Source organism: Hyaena hyaena, unplaced genomic scaffold (assembly GCF_003009895.1).
Source record: "Hyaena hyaena isolate Hyena2069 unplaced genomic scaffold, ASM300989v1 scaffold_38, whole genome shotgun sequence".
NCBI classification, from domain to species: Eukaryota; Metazoa; Chordata; class Mammalia; order Carnivora; family Hyaenidae; genus Hyaena; species Hyaena hyaena.
In genome coordinates, this window is record NW_024080670.1 from 407,663 (window position 1) to 425,681 (window position 18,019).

Genomic DNA, 18,019 nt, shown 5'->3' on the forward strand with positions numbered 1-18,019 from the left:
GTTCTAGGGAAGCATGAGGGTGAAACTTAGCTTGGCAATAAAGTGATTAAAACAAAATCCTTCCGTTTAGTTTAAAAATACTTTAGAAGTTAGCAGCTTGATCAAGATGTGCTTCCAAAAAAAAAAAAGAAAGAAAGAAAAGGCACCTTCCCCTACCACTGCTACCACCTGAAACTTTTTACAACAACAAAAATCCAGCCCAAGTATCTTCAACTCCTATGTTCCCTCTTGATAGACATGAAATTTTCATCTTCAAAATACGCGCACACCCAAACGTGCTTTTTCTACGAGTTCTTTTGCCCTATGAAGTATGCCTGTAAACGGGCCTTAGCAAGAAGCCGGTGCACGGTCAGGTATTAAAACGAGATCAGCAACCCCCTGGCTCAGTCCTTGTGCTCAGTCCTTGGGACGGGCTGTTCTCTCCAGGATCAGGAGGACTTTACGGACTAAGGAATCCTGAGTGTGGACCATCGGAGCTGTGTTTTCCTAAACTAGCCCCAGCCTGCTAGTTCAGGTTAGCTTCATTAACCAGCAGCGGGCCTGTGTGTCTTTGAGGGGTGGGTGCGCCTCCGGGGTCTGACCTGCTCTCATTACGGGAGCATTTTACCTGTCGGGGTTGAGATGGTGCAGCGCGCACGACTCTGCCCCTGTCTTCAGTTTAAATTTAGACTGTCCTCCCCGGAAGACAACTGAAAAATCCTTCATTCTCAAGAGGGGTAATTTTAAAATAAAGTATTTCTGGAAGTGGGGGGTAGGGAGAGGAAGACACGCTTTTTCCTGAGTATGTTATGTTTTCTGCCATTAACTTTTCCTTCTATTTCACTAAAACTGACCTCTTCACTTCAAACGTGTGAACCTAGTTTTATTGCCTTTTTTCTACCTATTTCACTTGTACACACATTATATATGTGTGTATATGTATTTTTTTTTTTTTTTTTTGGTTGGGAAGAAAAGATGCCTCATTTTGAAACCTAAAGGGGGAATAAGAAAAGCCCTTTGTAATATATTGCCATATTATCACTAAATCCCCTGACAGTTGTGACACAGAAGCAAGTCACCTGTCACTTAAGCTTGAGGTCTCTTTAATTTTCTCCTGGAATTCGCACCAGGCTGTCTTTAATTTGAGGCCTTTATTGGAATTCTGAAACCTCTCTGCCTCCCTGGCTCTCAGATCTATTCTGAGAGCTGTTACAGAGTGTATACAATAACCAACAGAGAGATCGGAGCGGGCTGGAGCTCTGTTTATCTAACACTCTAGAGGGATTTTTGTGCTTATTCGGGCCTGGCTGCCCGGCTTTCAATATCGCTTTGACAACCATTCTGCCCTTCTCATTAATTTTAAACAGTTAAAACACAGGAAAAAGAGGAAAAAGTTTTCATTATTAAAGTGCTTTACTTTTTAATAACAGAGGATTCTGTCCGCCAGGGGAAAGGGCATCCTCGCTAATTTCACATTCATATTAAAAAAAACACACACACACAAGGAAGGTGACAGTTGCGTTGCTGAGGTGGCTTAACGAAAGGAGGGCAGCAAAAGAAAAAAAAAAGTTTGCATTTCACATCAGTTAAGAGGGTAAAAAAAAAAAAATCCTTGTTAATGACAATAGCAAATGTCCACTTTCATAACACAGCTCCTGAGTGACTTTTCTCTTGACATTTGAGTGGATAAAACCCCTTAGGGGGACCATGTACTGTGAAATCAGCTAGACTGTCATCAACCAAACAGGTAGCAGGAATGATTTGACTAAGCTAAAAACATTTTCAGGTTGTTAAGTCTCTATTAATACAGAGAGGGACACGGACCCAGAGAATGAGGCTTTTTCTCCTCTCCCCTTTGTTCTTCCTCTGGCAGCTGTAAAAGCAAAAGGGACTCTGGAGCCCCAGTTAGGCACGGTCAGCCTGTGGCCAGCCAGATGCAGGCATGGGCCCCTGTCCTCCGCGGGGGTGAAGGGGGATACAGCCTGGGGTGCACACTCCTGGTGACCCGTGCCCTCAGTGGGTGGTGGTGGCTGTCAAGGCCTTGTAGCATCACTGGGAGAGTCCACGTCTTTGGGGAGACTTACTAGCCAAATTGCGTTGGAGAATCTTTGTTCTTTGGGATCTCAGTTTCACATTCAGTAGAAAGCATGTTTAAGACATAGGAGATGTGGGAGGGGGGGGTGGCCGGGAGCGCCCAGCTGGCTCAGTCAGTGGAACGTGCGACTCTTGATCTCGAGGTCATGAGTTCAAGCCCCATACTGGAGGTAGAGCTTACTTTAAAAAGAAAAAAAAAATACTGGAAACAAAAAACACTCCGTTTTAGGGGGGTATAAAGAAAGGAAATCTTTTCTCTGGGATTGTTGAAGTACGAAAAGGATATAATTCTCTATTTTATGGACATTTTCCATCCGTAGAACTGGAGTGCGTACAGATGTCGCTCCTGACACCAAGATGGCTCGCTGCAGAGACTGTGGTGTGAGGGGACGGCCCGCTCTTCGATGGGTCCCTGGCAGCCAGCGCAGTGGTCCCAGGCTGAAGGAATGGATCTGAAACACAAGTAGGGGCCTCCCTATGAATGAGGGAATGTGCTCTGATGTTCTTGCAAGGATAGGCTAAATTTTAGGCAGGCCCCTGCGAGGTGCTCCTAAGAGTCTGCCCCATTGTCCCCCTGAGGAGTGAGAGGGAGGAGGGGGATTTAAGGCCCTCTGTAAAACAAGTCCTGTGACACCTGCCTGTGTCCCGTGACATTTTCAATGCCCGAGTTGGACTCGGAAAATTCCAGAGGGTCTCTGGTGGGCTTTCGTTTTGAACGTGAGTGACAAGAGGCCAGGAGGACTAGTCAGTAAACAAGTAAATAAGTAAATAGACCCGATCTGTTCCCCCACAAAGCTGGCTTCATCTTTGCTTGACTTTAGCATCTTTATAGCTCCCGTTTTTCCTCTAGTAATATTGGAAGGATTACCCTTGGTGGCCCCTCGGTGGTTACCGAGTGATTTTACTGTTATTAAATCTATTATAAAGTGCTTCATTATTCCTGGCTCTGACTCTTTCTCTCCTTTCATCCTTCTGGCGCCCGCCCAGAAATCCCGTGCCGCCGGCCCCCAGGAAATCCGACAGCGAGCCACGGTCTTGCAGACGGTGTTTGAAGATTACGTGCACTCCAGTGAGAGGAGGGTCTCCTGGGCAAAGAAAGGTCGGTGGACTCCACAGGTGCTTGTGGGTGGAAAGCCCTCAGGACTCCATCCCCGCCTCCACCCCCACCCCCCCAGGGGCTGAGAGGCCGGCCGGTGGGGGGGGATGTCTCTGCTTACCAGCGGAAGCCTTCATTCTCCCTCATTCTGCAGGGTCTGGATGCAGGCGTGCAAGGCTTTAAAGTGATATTAAACGTTAATTTCATCCTTCCCCATGTTTTGCACAAATGAGGCTTTATCATGGCTTATGTAGGACTAGAACTTTGACCCAGTGGATCTCAGGGATCCGTTCTTCTCTTTCTTTGAAAACTGAGTAGGAGAGATGTGGTGACAGCGTCAGCGGGGAGTGTTGTAGAGATGGAAATTAGGGATGAAGGTAAAGACTGGAGGCATCAGACCAGAGCAGTCTCTGTTCGGAAGTACAAAGGAAAGTAAGAAAGAACAGTGCTAAGGAAGGCCGTAGACCTTGAACCCAATTCCTAGGAAATTTACAAAAGACTCAGGTATTTATTTAGTATTCAGGCCCCTTAGAGGAGAAGGTGGCACCTTGTAGGAGAAGTTGGCACCTGGGATCACGAGGCATTAGCAGAGACACAATAGTTCACTGGAGAACTGAGAGAGCGCGGGGGAAGGGGCTTAGAACCGCTGGATGTTTCCTACGGCAGAAGTCATGTGTCGTGGCTGGTGATGGTCTTGTGCCTGCACCCGTGCTTGCGCACGTGTGTGTGTGAGAGAGAGAGAGAGAGAGAGAGAAAATGAGATGCAGTCCATGTTGGGAGCCCCTCACTTCTTTTTGATAGTTACCTGCTATTTTGAGGAGGATGCCAGGCTGGCTTACCAGTGTGTAAGCAGTATAGCATCTTTTTCCTTTTATGAATTGAAATTTTTTTTATTTAAAAAATTTTTAATGTTTATTTGTTTTGGGGAGAGAGAAAAAGCATGAGGGGGGGAGAAGAGAGAAAGAGAGAGAGAGGGAGACACAGAATCCAAAGCAGGCTCCAGGCGCTGAGCTGTCAGCAGAGAACCCAGTGTGGGGCTCGAACTCATGAATGAGATCATGACCTGAGCTGATCACTTATTTAACAAATACATATTGAATTGGGCACCATCGTAGGTGCTTGAGTTACATCAGGTTAGCAATCCAAGCAGATGGAAAACTTCTAACATTCGGGGCGGGGGGCGGGGGGAGGTGGTGTAGCAGACAATGAGCATAGTTAAAATAGCCTTAAAAGGTGTTAAGAACTAAGGGAAAAGCAAAGGTGAGGGAGGGGGAGGGGTGACTGGGCAGAGTGCATTTTACACGGAGGGTCAGCATGAGCCCTGCTGTGAAGGCCACACGGGCAAATTGAGGGTCACAAGCTGCCGTGGCAGAAAGGGCATGCCAGGCCCAGAGAGGGCTCCGGGGTTCAGCGTGGCCACAAGAGGAGAGGGCCGGCGCAGCAGAGGTACGCTTGGAAGCCGTCAAGGACTTGGGGTACCCCGAGGGCGGTGGGAGCCATGCAGGACTTGGAGCAGAGGTGGCGTGCCCTGCAGAGGCTGGGAAAGATGGCCTGTGTGAGAACAGAGCCTGGGGGGCAAGGGTGAATGCTGGGGCCGGGTCACGGGCGGTTGTGGTCTTCAGGAAATAGATGACCAGAGTGGGTTAGTCAGCAAGTGTTTTTGAGTGCCTGCTGTATACCTTGGCACATCACGAGAGCTGCCCTTGGTTGTTGCCATAACACCGGGCCAAATGGGAACCGCCAGGGAGAAAAGCCGAAGCCCCAGCGATTGCCCCTCACCACTGCTCCGTGGTCAGCGTGTGGCCGGCAGGCCCGGTTGCTGACAGTGGCCCATCTGAGCATTTCCCTAAAGTGAATTCAGCAGTTCCTGGGGGTTTTCCTGAGAACCCGCCTTCAGGGAGGTTTTGGCACGTGTCTCCCGAGAGGAACAGACGGTGTGTCACAGGGTAGCTGGAGACCGGTGGCTTGTCGACAGCACCTCCGGGTATCGCGCCGTGGAATTTCCGGCTTCCTGGTGCAGTGGCGGGGGACAGAAACAGAGCCTTGCTGCCCTCTTCATCTTCGGCGTTGATGTCAGAAGTGTTGGAGGCATTCTAGTGAGATGACAGCCATCTCAGGCCATCTGGGTCACCAAAGTAAGGCTGTGGTGAGGAGTCCTTGGGGTGTGGGCTTGCGAGTTCATTGCCGCTGCAGCAGAAGTTGTGAATGCCAAGAAACCAGCAGTTACTGGTCTTCTGACTTTTTTTTCCTAGTATCATTCTTATTTACTTTTAATTTATGTTTATTTTAGAGACAGAACGTGCATGTGGGGGAGAGGGGCAGACAGACAGACAGACAGAGAACCCCAAGCAAGCTCCACACTCAGCATGGAGCCCGATGCAGGCCTCGATCCCATTACCCTGGGATCATGACCTGGGCTGAAATCAAGAGTCGGACACTCGACCAACTGAGCCCCCAGGTGCCTGCCCTACTTGCCTTCTTTTTAAAGGATGTCTGAATGGGGCCCCTCCGCAGTGTTTAAGTGCCAAGAAGGAAATAAACCTGCCTTTCTCTTCTCTGCTGATTGGTTGCCATGTCAGATTGGTGGTGGTCTGGGAGGAAACTGCCTGTGCTAGATCTTGGTCTCGCCCCTCTATGCTCTGCCAGCACTTAGCCTGGGGAGTTCCGTAGGTCGGGGTGGGGGGGGCGTGCATGCACTCGCTAGTGCAGAGGTGTTCGGTTCACAACATGGGGACAGCGACTGCACCCCAGAAGTCGAAACTGTCTTCTGCATTTCAATCTGCATATGCAAATTCCTCACTGCTGACTTGCCTCCCTTTTATTTAGAACCCACCTCATGAATAATTAACAAAGCAGCTGGTTTTTGCCTTTATGGCAGAAAAGTAGTTGGAAACTGGGCCAAGTATGCATTTGCCTTGCTGTTGCATTCTCTGACCCAGTGATTGTTAATAACCAGCATTTAACTGTTGTAAGTTGCCAGAAACAGTCGCCCCTTTTTACCTTCATTTCTTGTTTTTGAGTTTATTTATTTTGAGACAGAGCACATGCACAGAAGGGGCGACAGAGAAAGGGAGAGAGAGAATCCCAAGCAGGCTCCACCAACGCAGAGCCTGACATGGGACTTGAACCCACAAACCGTGAGATCACGACTTGAGCCGAAACCAAGAGCCAGATGCTTAACCGACTGAGCTACCCAGGCACCCCTTTCCCCTCATTTCTTGCCTCTCTTAGCTAGGGATCCACGTGGTTAAAAACTGTGGGAACATAAGTTTGAACTTTAGACTCCTGAACAAAAGTTTTGGAAACTGGCGTCCTGTCCATACGGATGACAGCTTTCCTGTGGCGAGGCCCCTCCCGCCGCAGGCCTCCCTGAAGAAGCAGGGGCGACATGTGGAGCAGCCATGCCTGAATTGGAGGCGCTGTTTCTCGAAGTCAAGAAAACCCAGACCGCCTATGGCAGATGAGCCCTGCCCTCAGCGCAATCTGAGGTAGGCAGGTACTCAGCCGAGTTTGTCCTCTCGGTGTGTCCGCTAGAGAGGTGCGCGTGCCTTTACTCCATACAGACGTCTGTTCTTCTGGGGTAGGGCCCAGGTTCCCTCCCAGGCTAGAGCCTCGCTCTTTCCTACCGCCTCGATCCTAACTACCATCCGTAAGATACTACTATTCGTGATCAGGCGTCCGAGAATAAATCTGACTTTATGAACAAGGATGAGATGTCCATGTGGGGTATTTTAAAATAGATTTCTTTTAACACATCTCCCTCACGGCTCTGAGCTAGGAGCCCACGACCGCAGAGCGCATGCTCCAAGTGGCTGAGGCTTCCTCCGCCAGCTCGGAGAACTGCCTGCTTTCTCTGCTCATGGGGCCCCACGGCCCCTACTCCCGCCACCTGTTCTTGACACTGCCCCTCGGAAGGGTCTGCAAACAGCTTCTCTGCTCCTGAAATTCCTGCTTCTCTGAATCTTCCAAACGTGGGAGTCCATTCAAGGATGTGAGGACAGCCACCTATCGCCATCCCCCATGAGACAGGAGCCTTAAGGACAGGAAGGGTTAGTAAAACTACGCAGTGTGAAATGCTGCCTGAGCACTTGTGGAAAGAGAAGAGACGTCTGCCATTTCTGGGCAAACTCAATAGCTGGGCGTCTACGTCCCCGGGGACAGAGGCTGTCCTTCCTCGGCTCTGAGGATTGGTGCGGGAGTGGGAGGGCGGTGTGCATGAGGAGGCCCTGGCTGGCGTTCGGGGGACTGAGATCGTACAAGCACAGACTCTGGCTTGGCCTGACTTGGCATGGCTGCAGTCCACTCTTTTAGAGGAGAGTCGGTGTGGAGGGTCCGGAAGGGAAGGGGCGTAGAGAAGAGGCTTGCGTCCCCCGGGTGGTGGCCGAGCGTCTTTCCTGAGACCGGAGTACGCAGCTCCGTGTCTGAAGCCTGGTGTCAGAACCTCCCAACAGCACAGACCGTTTGAAGTGTTGAAGATTTCCCTCGGAAAAGCCGGTCCCCAGTTATTAAAAAAGAGAAGTGAGCACAGATTTCAGAGAGGGGTGCAGATGAGTTGCCTTGGTTATTATTTCTCATCGATTGGGAAAAGGAGTTCACTTTACTCAGTAAATAGAGCTTTGATGGATTCCCAGGATCCTTCCAGGAGCTGATCTGCTAAAATGACACTTTTTATTACTGTTCATAAACGCCAACCTCCAGGTGCTGCTGGGACATCACGTCTAAGCTGTGGGCAAACTTGCCACTCCAGTGGCTCAGTCAGCGAGGGCGAGAGAGGCTGGTATTTAGCGCCTGCGCTCTGTTGTGAACGCGCGGTGCCGGACTCTGGCTTGGCCAGTGGAAGGGCCGGGCTTGGGGTCCTTCAGAGCCATCCCCTCCTGCCCTGTTGGAGTGAGGAGAGGCAGCACTTGATTTTCAGCGGACTTGCAATATATTTGAGGGGAGCTGGATGTAGGAACATCTTTCTTTTCTCAAAGGAATGCCAAGTAAAGGCGTAGCCAGAGCTCCACGCCTGGGAACCCCATCTGCCTTTTTTCCGGCCAGCGCTGGGCTCTAGAACAGGGGCCTCTTTCTTAACCTGACACAAATAGGGCTGAAACGTTCACGATGGAGTGTCTGACGGACATCTCCAAACTGTCGGCAGGCCTCGGGATGAACTGGTCTGTGGCCTGTTTAGAAACTTAATAACTGCTTTTCTCCCTTTAAAAATGTTTTTGTTTCCTTTTTTTTTTTTTTTAAGTTTATTTATTTATTTTGAGAGAGAAAGTGTGCATGTGTACAAGGGAGAGGCAGAGAGAGAGGGAGAGAGAGAATCCCAAGCAGGCTCTGTGCTGTCAGCGCAGAGCCCGACACAGGGCTCAAACTCAGAACTGTGAGATCAGGACCTGAGCCGAAACCAAGAGTCAGATGCTCAATGGACTGAGCCCCCAGGCCACGCATTTCCTTCTTTATGCATTTTTCAATGTGGTTAGCCCTGTAGCAGTCAGTATTGGGTCCTTTGGAATGAATTTTGTTTTAAAAGCCCAGGAGTACAGGAAGGAGTGAGAGCCACCCCTGTGGATGGGGGCCCTGGAGGCAGGGCTTGTGGTGTGAGCATTTATAGCAGGAGTAACAGATCCGTGACGGGAGGCACAATAGAACCTTTGGACTAACATTTGCGTGGACTAGCTGTTGAAGAAATACATGAAATTAAGTTAGGAAAGTTTTTGCCAAACATCAAGGTCTGGGGGTTTCATTTTTCGTGAGACTATACCACATTGATCATGTCTTAGTTTCTTCACTCACTGTGTCTTCCTTCATTTCTACAACAAACGCTGACCAGCTGCCCCTGTGCAAGGTCCCAAGACTGTCCTGAGCAGAAGGGGCCCCTGCCCTGTAGCGTTCTTATGTGCTACCCAGTGAAATCTCAAGTTCTGTTGGGTTTATTCAAGTAATACTTGTGTCCTGTGGATTTTTCTGAAGAATTAGGAAGAAAATACACCAGGATACGTTGAGGTGGTTTGTTACGTTGTACTGCCCTGCTGTGGGTCTTGGGTTGCCTGGCAAGGTACGGGGCACAGGAGGGCTGTGAGGCCAGGGCACGTGGGGCACTCCGAGACCCTGTCCTGACGGCCTCATTCACCCTCCTTTTCCTCCCAGCTCTGCAGTCCTTCATTCGAGCCTATGCCACCTACCCCCGGGAGCTGAAGCACATCTTCCACGTCCGTGCCCTGCACCTCGGTCATGTGGCTAAGAGCTTCGGGCTAAGAGATGCCCCCCAAAACCTTAGTGTCTCAGCCATAAAGAGAAGAAAATCACACCTGAACAGGTGAGAGGAGTTGAACTTGCCCTGGGACATTCGGCTGGAGGTGCGGTGGGTGTGGAGAGCTCTGTGCACACGGTGGGGGAGGTGAGGAGGTGGGGGGGCTGCTGTGTGATCGGTATATACTCTTCCATCTTTGGGATTTTGTGGCAAATCATCACCAGTGCCTGCCTGCCTGCAGTATAATAAGTGCTTGGAACGAGAGGAAAAATACTTAATCTGAATGTTTTTAAGGCACCTGCAGAAATGCAATGGGGTCTCCTGTCGGGTCCAGACGGTGGTGGGATTATTGGGGCAGCAAGACAAACCTGTTGGGGTCGCCCCCACTGCCCACTGGCAGAGTGACTTGGGGCCTCGCTGCAGTCGGAGCTTCACATGTGCTGTGGTTCATCCTGACCAGCCTCCTGGGACTTGTGCGAAAACTTCTGGTGTGTTCTTTGAAATCAGCCTGGTCCTGTCCAGCCGAGGGGGGAGGGGGGAGGGGGGAGGGGCCGGGTGGGGACTCCCTGCACCAGTCACTCTCCTTGGTGCTGACGTGTGCATCTGGTGCCGAGCACGAGACTCTCCCCTTCCTTCAAAGGCACATGTGGTCAAGTGTCCAGAAGTCCAGTGAGAGTGGGGAGAGCTCCGACTTCACCTCCACAGTTCCTGGAGGTCCTGAGATGATTCCTCTCAGCAAAATACATTTGTAAAAGGTGTTCTTTTAGTACCAGACCCAGCTCCTTTGCAGGAGCCAGAAGGCTTCAGTTACCCTCGACTGCTTTTATGGAGACCCCGGGACAGACTGGTGTCACCACTTGTGCAGTGTGTGAGTGGGAAGGGAACATTGAACAGGTGTTTGGGAGCCGAGAATCCTTGACTGCTCTGGACAGTTATCTTGCTTGCACATCCTTTTTTTGCTTATGACTTACACATGTCAGAATACGCTTGCCCTGACTGGGGGATCTGGGGGCGTGCCTCACTTCCCTGCAAGCCCCTGCCGTGCCCGCTTGTTCATGCACCGTCACCTTGCCAGGGCCCAGGTTCTCCGGACGCAGTGACAAAAGGCAGTGTGGACCACCCTGTGTAGGGAAATGATCGCTGGCCTTACGTGAGGGGGACTTGGACTTCAGTTCCAGCTCCACTCTGATGTGAGCTGCTGAGTTTTGGGCTGTAGCTTTGCTTTTGTTCTCAGAGCCTCAGTTTCCTCAGCTACAGAAGGGAGAAGGAAATCAGTGTTTTTCAGCTGTTTCACAACGTTGTTTTGAGGGCCATACTCAGCATTAGGATGGTCCGTACAGAGGAAGCGCCTTCGGACAGAGACCCGGAAACCAGATGGGTTAATATTTTGAAACATCCAAGCTGATCTGTTCAGGGACCTGGCACCTATAAGGTTCTTAGTAATGGACATTGGCCTAATTGTAATCCCAGTTTTGGAATTTTTAAGATGCTTGATTTTTTTTTCTTCTATTAACACCTCTCTTATAGGACCGTGCTGCTGTAGTTCTGTGAGGCAGGTAGTCCATCCCCCCCGCCCCCCATGCCACTGTTCATCCGTGCCCAGATGAGGCTGAGGCACATCCAGCTCTGGTTTCTTCCAGGCAGTTTTGAGGTGCTGCCCACTGCCCCTGCTGCCTGTCCTGGGCAGGGCTGCGGCTAGAGACTTTTCTGCCTGTCCTCCCAGAGGGAGAAGACGCCTCAGATCTACGACGGCTGCGCGCCAGAGTCGGGTAGCTGCCCTGGGGCCGGAAGTAGCTGGTACCTCCCTGTGCTTGCTTTGGTTTTGAGTGTGTGAGGCTTGCGGTCAGGTCTGAGGGTGACCCCCTAGCGATCTAGAAGCCAGGCCGCCCTGCCACCGTCTCTGGCACTTCGAGAAGATAGGAACGCCCCTGCCAATTGATTACTGGTGAGAAACAACAGATTTTGCTAACTCCTCTCCTCGAAAATAAATGCAGTCCCGATATTCCATTGTTAGCAGCGGATCTACCTTTCTGACTGGGAACTTCATTAGCAAGTGTTAATCCAGATCGCAGCTCTTCGGCTCTTCGGCCTGGATTGTCCGCAGCCCTTCCCGGGATCCTGGAAAGCAGAGCTACGAGGCAGAGAGGCGGTTGGGAGGGGGACTCGAGCCAGCCAGCATTGTCCTTACCTTGAGAAGCCACTAGGGAGAGAGCAAGCCGCAGCCTCCTGCTTTAGCTGACCCCGAGAGCAGATGGGCACCAGGACTACTGTACCCCTGTGAGCAGGGGATTTAACAGGGCTTTATTTAGGGAAGAATGGGCTGATTAGCCGATAAAGAGCATGTAAGATGGTATGGGGCAGCCTTTGATGTCTGGCTGGCGCGGCAGGGAGCCGGGCGGTGAGTGACAGCAGTGTGTCACAGGATTACTCCGCCCGTGACAATACCGCTCTCTGTTCTGGCCATGTCACCACTCGGTTACAGCTACTTTTTCGGTTGTTATGCCCCTCTTTTGAAGGCATTTCTCTCTGCACCCTTACATCCTCTCACCCCACCCCTGCCTTGCTAATGCAGATGGGCGCTCAGCGATACAGTAGGCACCTTTTTTTTTTTCTTATTTGGGGAAATCTTGTCACTCCTGGAAGAAGAATGACTTAGCAACTGATGTGCACACGGACCGTATAATTGTGGTCAGGGTAAGCAGCCGCAAGACGTGACGGATTTTCCACACCTCAGTCAGGGCTCAAGCAAATGCCAGTTGCTGCTTTTTGAGGACTGGGAAGAAAAGTCCATTAAACCCCACAAAGTGCAGAGAGTTATGCTGTGGCCACAGTGATTGTTCTGAGCTCAGGCGTCTCCTCCGAAATCCATCTGTCAAGAAAGAGAGTGGTTCCTTATGTTTTCTTGGGGTGGATCAAGTAATAGCACTAAATTCTCCAAATTATTCTGCCTTCCGTGTTACGGGGTTAACTGCATAGAATAGCTGTACGTTATGTGCAGATCTCTGATACCTGTCGATCAAATCCATGCCGCTATGAGCAGAATCCTGTCTCACTGCATCACGCACCAAACGAGGGGTTCACCTGGGCGTTAAAGCGCGAAGCAAGGGCGGGTTAGCTGAGGAGACTGCTTCCACACAGTGGCAAAGGGAAGTTTTATCTCATCTATATGCCTTTATTCCTTCACTTGACCACTGTGGAGAAAAAAAAGAATAATGGCCCCAAATGAGATCTTAATCACCAGGCCCATGTCTGCTTTTTTCAGTCCTCAGTTCTGAAAGGGAACGCAAAAGGCTTCTCCCCTGCTCACAAATACAGTCATAGGTACAAAACTCCTCTGACACCGACACACAGACCTGCCAGGGCAGCCCCCACCCCCACCCCGAACACCGACACAGACATGCACACAAGGAGTCGGTGCTGTTGGTAAAATATTGAATGGCCCCTTGGCAACATCCGTCACGAACACGGCGTTTTCCTTCTGTGAAATGCAGTTCTGGTTTTGAGGCTAGGTAGATTCCGCGGTTCCCAAGAAGCAAAGGTAACCCACCTTCCAAAACTTCCATCTTCCCAGGAGATGCAGGGACCCCGTGCTGTCTGCTGCGGGAGGGCAGAGTGGTGGTGTCAGCCAGGGTGTCTGTCCGTGCGGTCACACACACGAGTAGTGAGCAGCCAGGCCATGTGGGCTGCGAGTCCACCTCCCTCATGCTCTGTGGAGAAGGGTTCAAGAACATACTTCTTCACGGTGTCCGCGCCACTGCGACAACACGAGTGCACGAGTCTGTGGCTTGAACCACCCGATCTCGTGTGAATTCTGTGCTGTGATCAGGAAAGCCCTGCTCTGCCCCAAATGATGTGATTTGTAGCTACCAAGACTTGTCTGCCCCTGCCTTATGCCCCTGTGTCTTCCTGACGTTTTTCCTAGTGTGTGGAAACATCTTGGACGTCACCTTTATCAGTAATCCAGTAACTATGCTCCTCTGTTCTCGACTCCTTCTTTTAAAATTAGTAGAGGAAAAGCAGTCCAGATTGTTGGCTGTTCTTAAAAGAAATGCAGCTTTGTTTATACACATTTTCTTTTTTTTTCTTTTTTATGTTTATTTTCAAGTGAGTGCAAGTGTGGGAGGGGCGGGGGGGGGGGGGGAGACAGAGGATCCGAAGCAGGCTCCGCCCCGAGCACAGAGCCCGATGTGGGGCTTGAACTCAAATCGTGAGATCATGACCTGAGCCAAAGTCATTTGCTCAGCCGACTGAGGGCCCCCACACCCCCAGGCACCCTGTACACATTTGCTCAACCGACCCGGTTAAGGTGTGACCAGGTAGTTCCTGATCTTATCAAGCAGGTAAACAGTCTAAAGTGAAGGATCTGTTAACCCTTAGCTGCTGGATCTGGGTGTGCTGGGCCAGCGCTCGGCAGGCTGTGGTCAGTGCCAGCGGGTACACAGGGCTGGCTCCCCTGGGTCCTGGCCCCGGGTCAGAACCACCGGCACCAGGCGTGCTGTCCCCACAGACCTGGATCCAGTGTATTCCCTGTACCGGGTAGACTTCCTCATGTGGAGGGTGCTTGCCGGAGATCTCTCCTCTGAATGACCACAAATGTTCTATCACTAAAGTTCACACTGGAGGTTTTGCAGAGCTCTACTCGGGACATTTTTCATTTTTGAAGCCCTTTGCCCTGTCACTACTTCTGATCCGTGGCTCTTCAGTAACTGCGGAGGGCTCTCACCCTGACCAATGCTCTAGGGCCTCTGGCTTTTTTTTTTTTAATATATTTTATTTATTTTTGAGAGACAGATAGAGACAGCATGAGCAGGGGAGGATCAGAGAGAGGGAGGCACAGAATCTGAAACAGGCTCCAGGCTCTGAGCTGTCAGCACAGAGCCCGATGCGGGGCTCGAACCCACGAACCATGAGATCATGACCTGAGCCGAAGTCGGACGCTCAACCAACTGAGCCACCCAGGCGCCCCTAGGGCTTCTTAGGTGCCGAGGGCCACACAGGGATTGAGCCTGGATGGAACCACTACGTCTGTGCCCTGGCACAAGTGATTCTGCCGCTCCCCGCCCGGTCCCCTCGCTTCCCAGACGGGCACTGGAGCCTCACGGTGCTGTGAGAGGACCAAACCTCGTGGTGAGTGTCAGGCGTCGGCGCAGTGTCGGGCGTGAACACGCGGGAGCACTTGCTGACGGCGGTAGCAGTGACGGCGCTGGTGGCTCTTTTCGCCGCCCTTCACAGCACCTGTGCGTCTCCCTGCGCCGGGCAGTGGGCAGCATGGCCAGCAGTCAGCTTTTCAGCAGCTTGAACTTGTCTTATCAGCAACAACCTTGAAAACATGGAGCCGGTCCACTCCAAGACGAGCATTAAGAAGCTGCAGCTGCACCTCCCTGTAAGGCAATATTCTCATCATTAGGAGCAGCTTGCCTGCCAATTTTTATGTGGCATTTACAACCTCCCTCATATCACTTAATTAGCTGACGGCACACCTGGAACCTTGCCCACTGTGAAAATTTTCTCAATTTCATTGAGCCAGTTATTCTGTAAAAGACAGATTGGCCAAACATGAGATCAGAGGCTCGACAGAGCCGCGCTAGAGAACGTGAGGGTCTCTGTGAACCCCTGCATCTGGGTCGGATCTCTCCCTAGTCAGTCTGGAGCGGCATTCAACACCGCTGACCCCTCTGGCCACCTGCTGGTCTCTTCCCTTGGCTTCTCAAGCCGGGCCCCAGGCCACAGAGCCTCCTCACCCTTGCCTGTCTCCCCGGCCGCTGGCCTCTCAGTGCGTCTCCTCTCTCTGACGACAGGCGAGTGACCACAGCAAACCCGTCTTCAGTGGCCCTGCGTGGCCCCCATTTCCCCCACTGTCTCAGGGCCTTTGCCGAGTGCCCAGAGGGCCTGGGCCTCTCCCTGCTCTTCATTTTTGGGCCTCAGACCCTTCTGCGAGGAGGTCTTCTCTGGGCTGCCTGCCCAGGTTGGTACCCTGGCCTCTCCTCACCCCACACCACCGTCTGTGCAGGTGGTGCATGTCCGCCTCTTCTCAAGTGTACCAGGTGGTGGAGACCCTGTCTGCTGCTGTTGCTGCTGCTCCTCCTCCTCCTCCTCCTCCTCCTCCTCCTCCTCCTCCTCCTCCTCCTTGGGACCGGCACACAGTGGCTCCTCGGGGAATAGTTCTGAATAGATGAACAGAACCTGCCCGTGGCCTGTAATTCTGAGAGGAAGGGCACGGTGGGAAGGAAAGAAAGATAAGAAAGAGAGGGAAACGCCTCTTACCTGTTTAGTGGATCCAGCACACGGCAAATCCTGCAGGGGGGAGGGGGCACGTGCTTTTCAGAGCACATTCCACTCAGCCAGGCTGTCCTGGGAGAACAAGAGGGGGCCACCTTCCTCTGGCCCCATGGCCCTGACTTCATGGTGGCCGAGCTTTGGGGATCAGCCCACAGAGCATGGGCATAGGCAGGTTCAGGATTGGGGTCTCTGCCCTGCCTCCACAGGACCAGAGCAGACGCCCCACTGGAAGGGCAGATCGCTCAGCTTCAGCCTGAAGACCAGGGGGAAACAGCTGAGGACCAGCAGAGGCAGCCTTGAGGACAGGCTTGCGTGTCCTGTGGAGCAGGGTGGCAGAGCCTGCCTCAGAGCCTCCCTGGGCTGCACGCAGGGCAGGTGCCCGGGCCCCCACTCAGGAGACCACGGTTCAGTAAAGGCTCAAGTCCTGAGGAGTGGCATGGAGGTGGTGGTCATGAAGTTGGCCTGCGGATCTCAAAAATGTAGACCCAGGTCCTCGGGGCAGGCGAGGGGCTGTCCTCCATGCAAGAGGACGGCGAGGTGCTGGCAGGTGTGTCTGTGGGCTCAGTCAACGTAGGGTTGGTTAATACTTTAAGGTAGAACCCGGGGGAGCTGCGTGCACTGTAGACAGGAGCATCTTCTACGGGCAAGGCAGACACAGGGTGGCCCACAGAAGTCCACGCTGGATTACCTCTGGGACGTTTGTACGGAGGAGAATATACTCTTGTCCACACTGGGACGGGACAGGAAGAGTCCTGTGGAACGTGGCCAGAGAACACAGCACAGCGCGGCGGCGGTGCTCAGGGACTGTGTGTCTGCGAGCCACCTGCCGGTCAGCGAGCTCCCCGCGCACGGGCAGCTCCAGGAGCGGCACGGGCTCCAGTGGAGGGCCCGCCTCTTCCACTCAGGCCACGCGGTGCAAATCCGGCTTCAGTTCCCTTCCCTCCTCTCTGCTCAGGCACCGTGGGCCCTGCCTTTCAGGGCTCTGGCTTAATTACTGCTGTGCACACGCAGCTTTTACACTTGGCCTTTTGCTGCTGCCACTATTTCTTTCCCTCTGACGCCATGCAATTACCAGCCCTGTGCATCTTCGTGGAGCAAACGCACCCTCATCCCCACCCGGCTAATGAGGCGATTAGAGGGATTTCACGGTGACCCTGCTCTTTCTCCACACCTGGGTCACCTGCAGACAGCGGGAAGCACGGGGTGTGTTTTCAGTCAAGCAGTCAGGGCTGACAACAAAGAACAGGAACCCAGCCGGCCTCTCCAGGGAGGATGCTCGGGCGGTCACGTTCACTGCTGGAGCCTTCCAGGCACCGGAGTTGGAAGACGCAGCTGGCCCAGCATGAGTCGGCCGACAGCCGTTAAGGCTGCGCGCAACAGGAGAATGCCCGGCTCCTCGTTAGATCGGCCGTGCGCGGAGCTCTCCCGGTTCTCGCCATCGGAGAGAAAGGAAAGAGTGTGATGGTCCCAGCTCTCCCCTTGCTACATGTCGTCCTGAACCCTTCTCGCCTCTGCTGGGGATGACCCCTGCCTCTGATCTATCCCCGTGGTCCGTGGGCCCCTTTGTGAGCAGGAAGATGTGTGTCCTCAGCCCCCCTTCCTCTCCTCACTGCCAGGAGGCCAGAGCCCTTGCATCCTGTTACAGCCTGGAAGGAAATGAGTCCAGGTCTCCTTCAGCCGTCCTCTTCCTTCCAGCCCTGGTGTTACGGCGACAGTCTGGAAGGGAGAGTAACGTCTGAACTCGTCGTCAAAAGGAGGGATACGGTTCAAGCAGTGCTCTAGAGCGGCGGCAGCAGACTCCGAAGGGCTTCCTTGTGCCCTCGGCTGTGCTGAGTCCATGTGCGTGTCTCACCGGGGCCCTGTGACCCAGGCTGGTCCCCGCTAACCCAGGGGAAAGTGAGTGTGCCTGGTCCCATGGCCCCAAGTCTGAGAGCCTGGAGCCCACATCCCAGCACTTTGCTGCTGCCTTACATGCCCTTTGGGGGAGCTTCCAGTTTCTAGAGTTGGCGTTGGGCAAAGTAACAAGTATTTGAACCCTGCCACGGCTGAGCAGACAATTCACATAACCAAAGAAACTGACTTAAAGCAGGAGTCCGTTTGGTTACGTATATGGACAAATTTGATGTGAAACCATCAGGGTAGCAACCTCACAGTTGTGTTTGCAGGGCAGTTACCTCGAAAGATACTGGAGAAGAGAGGATTGCAGGGAGGATCTGGATCCAGCGTTTTCTCTGGTTTCCTTCTGGCTCTAGAGGGTGGGGTGCAGTGGGAGAAGCCTGGGCCTGGAGTCGGGTGTCCTGAGCTTGATCCCAGCCCTGGCAACAATGCGCCTG

General features: G+C 52.6%; 1 protein-coding gene across 1 annotated transcript in view; it reads left to right on the forward strand.

The window, feature by feature from the left end:
• DDX31 (DEAD-box helicase 31) overlaps positions 1-18,019 on the forward strand; it is a 68,811-nt gene that overhangs the window by 41,826 nt on the left and 8,966 nt on the right. Inside the window, 2 exon segments of the mRNA XM_039229522.1 lie at positions 3,061-3,172; positions 9,305-9,473. Coding sequence (XP_039085453.1) covers positions 3,061-3,172; positions 9,305-9,473 — 281 coding nt within the window.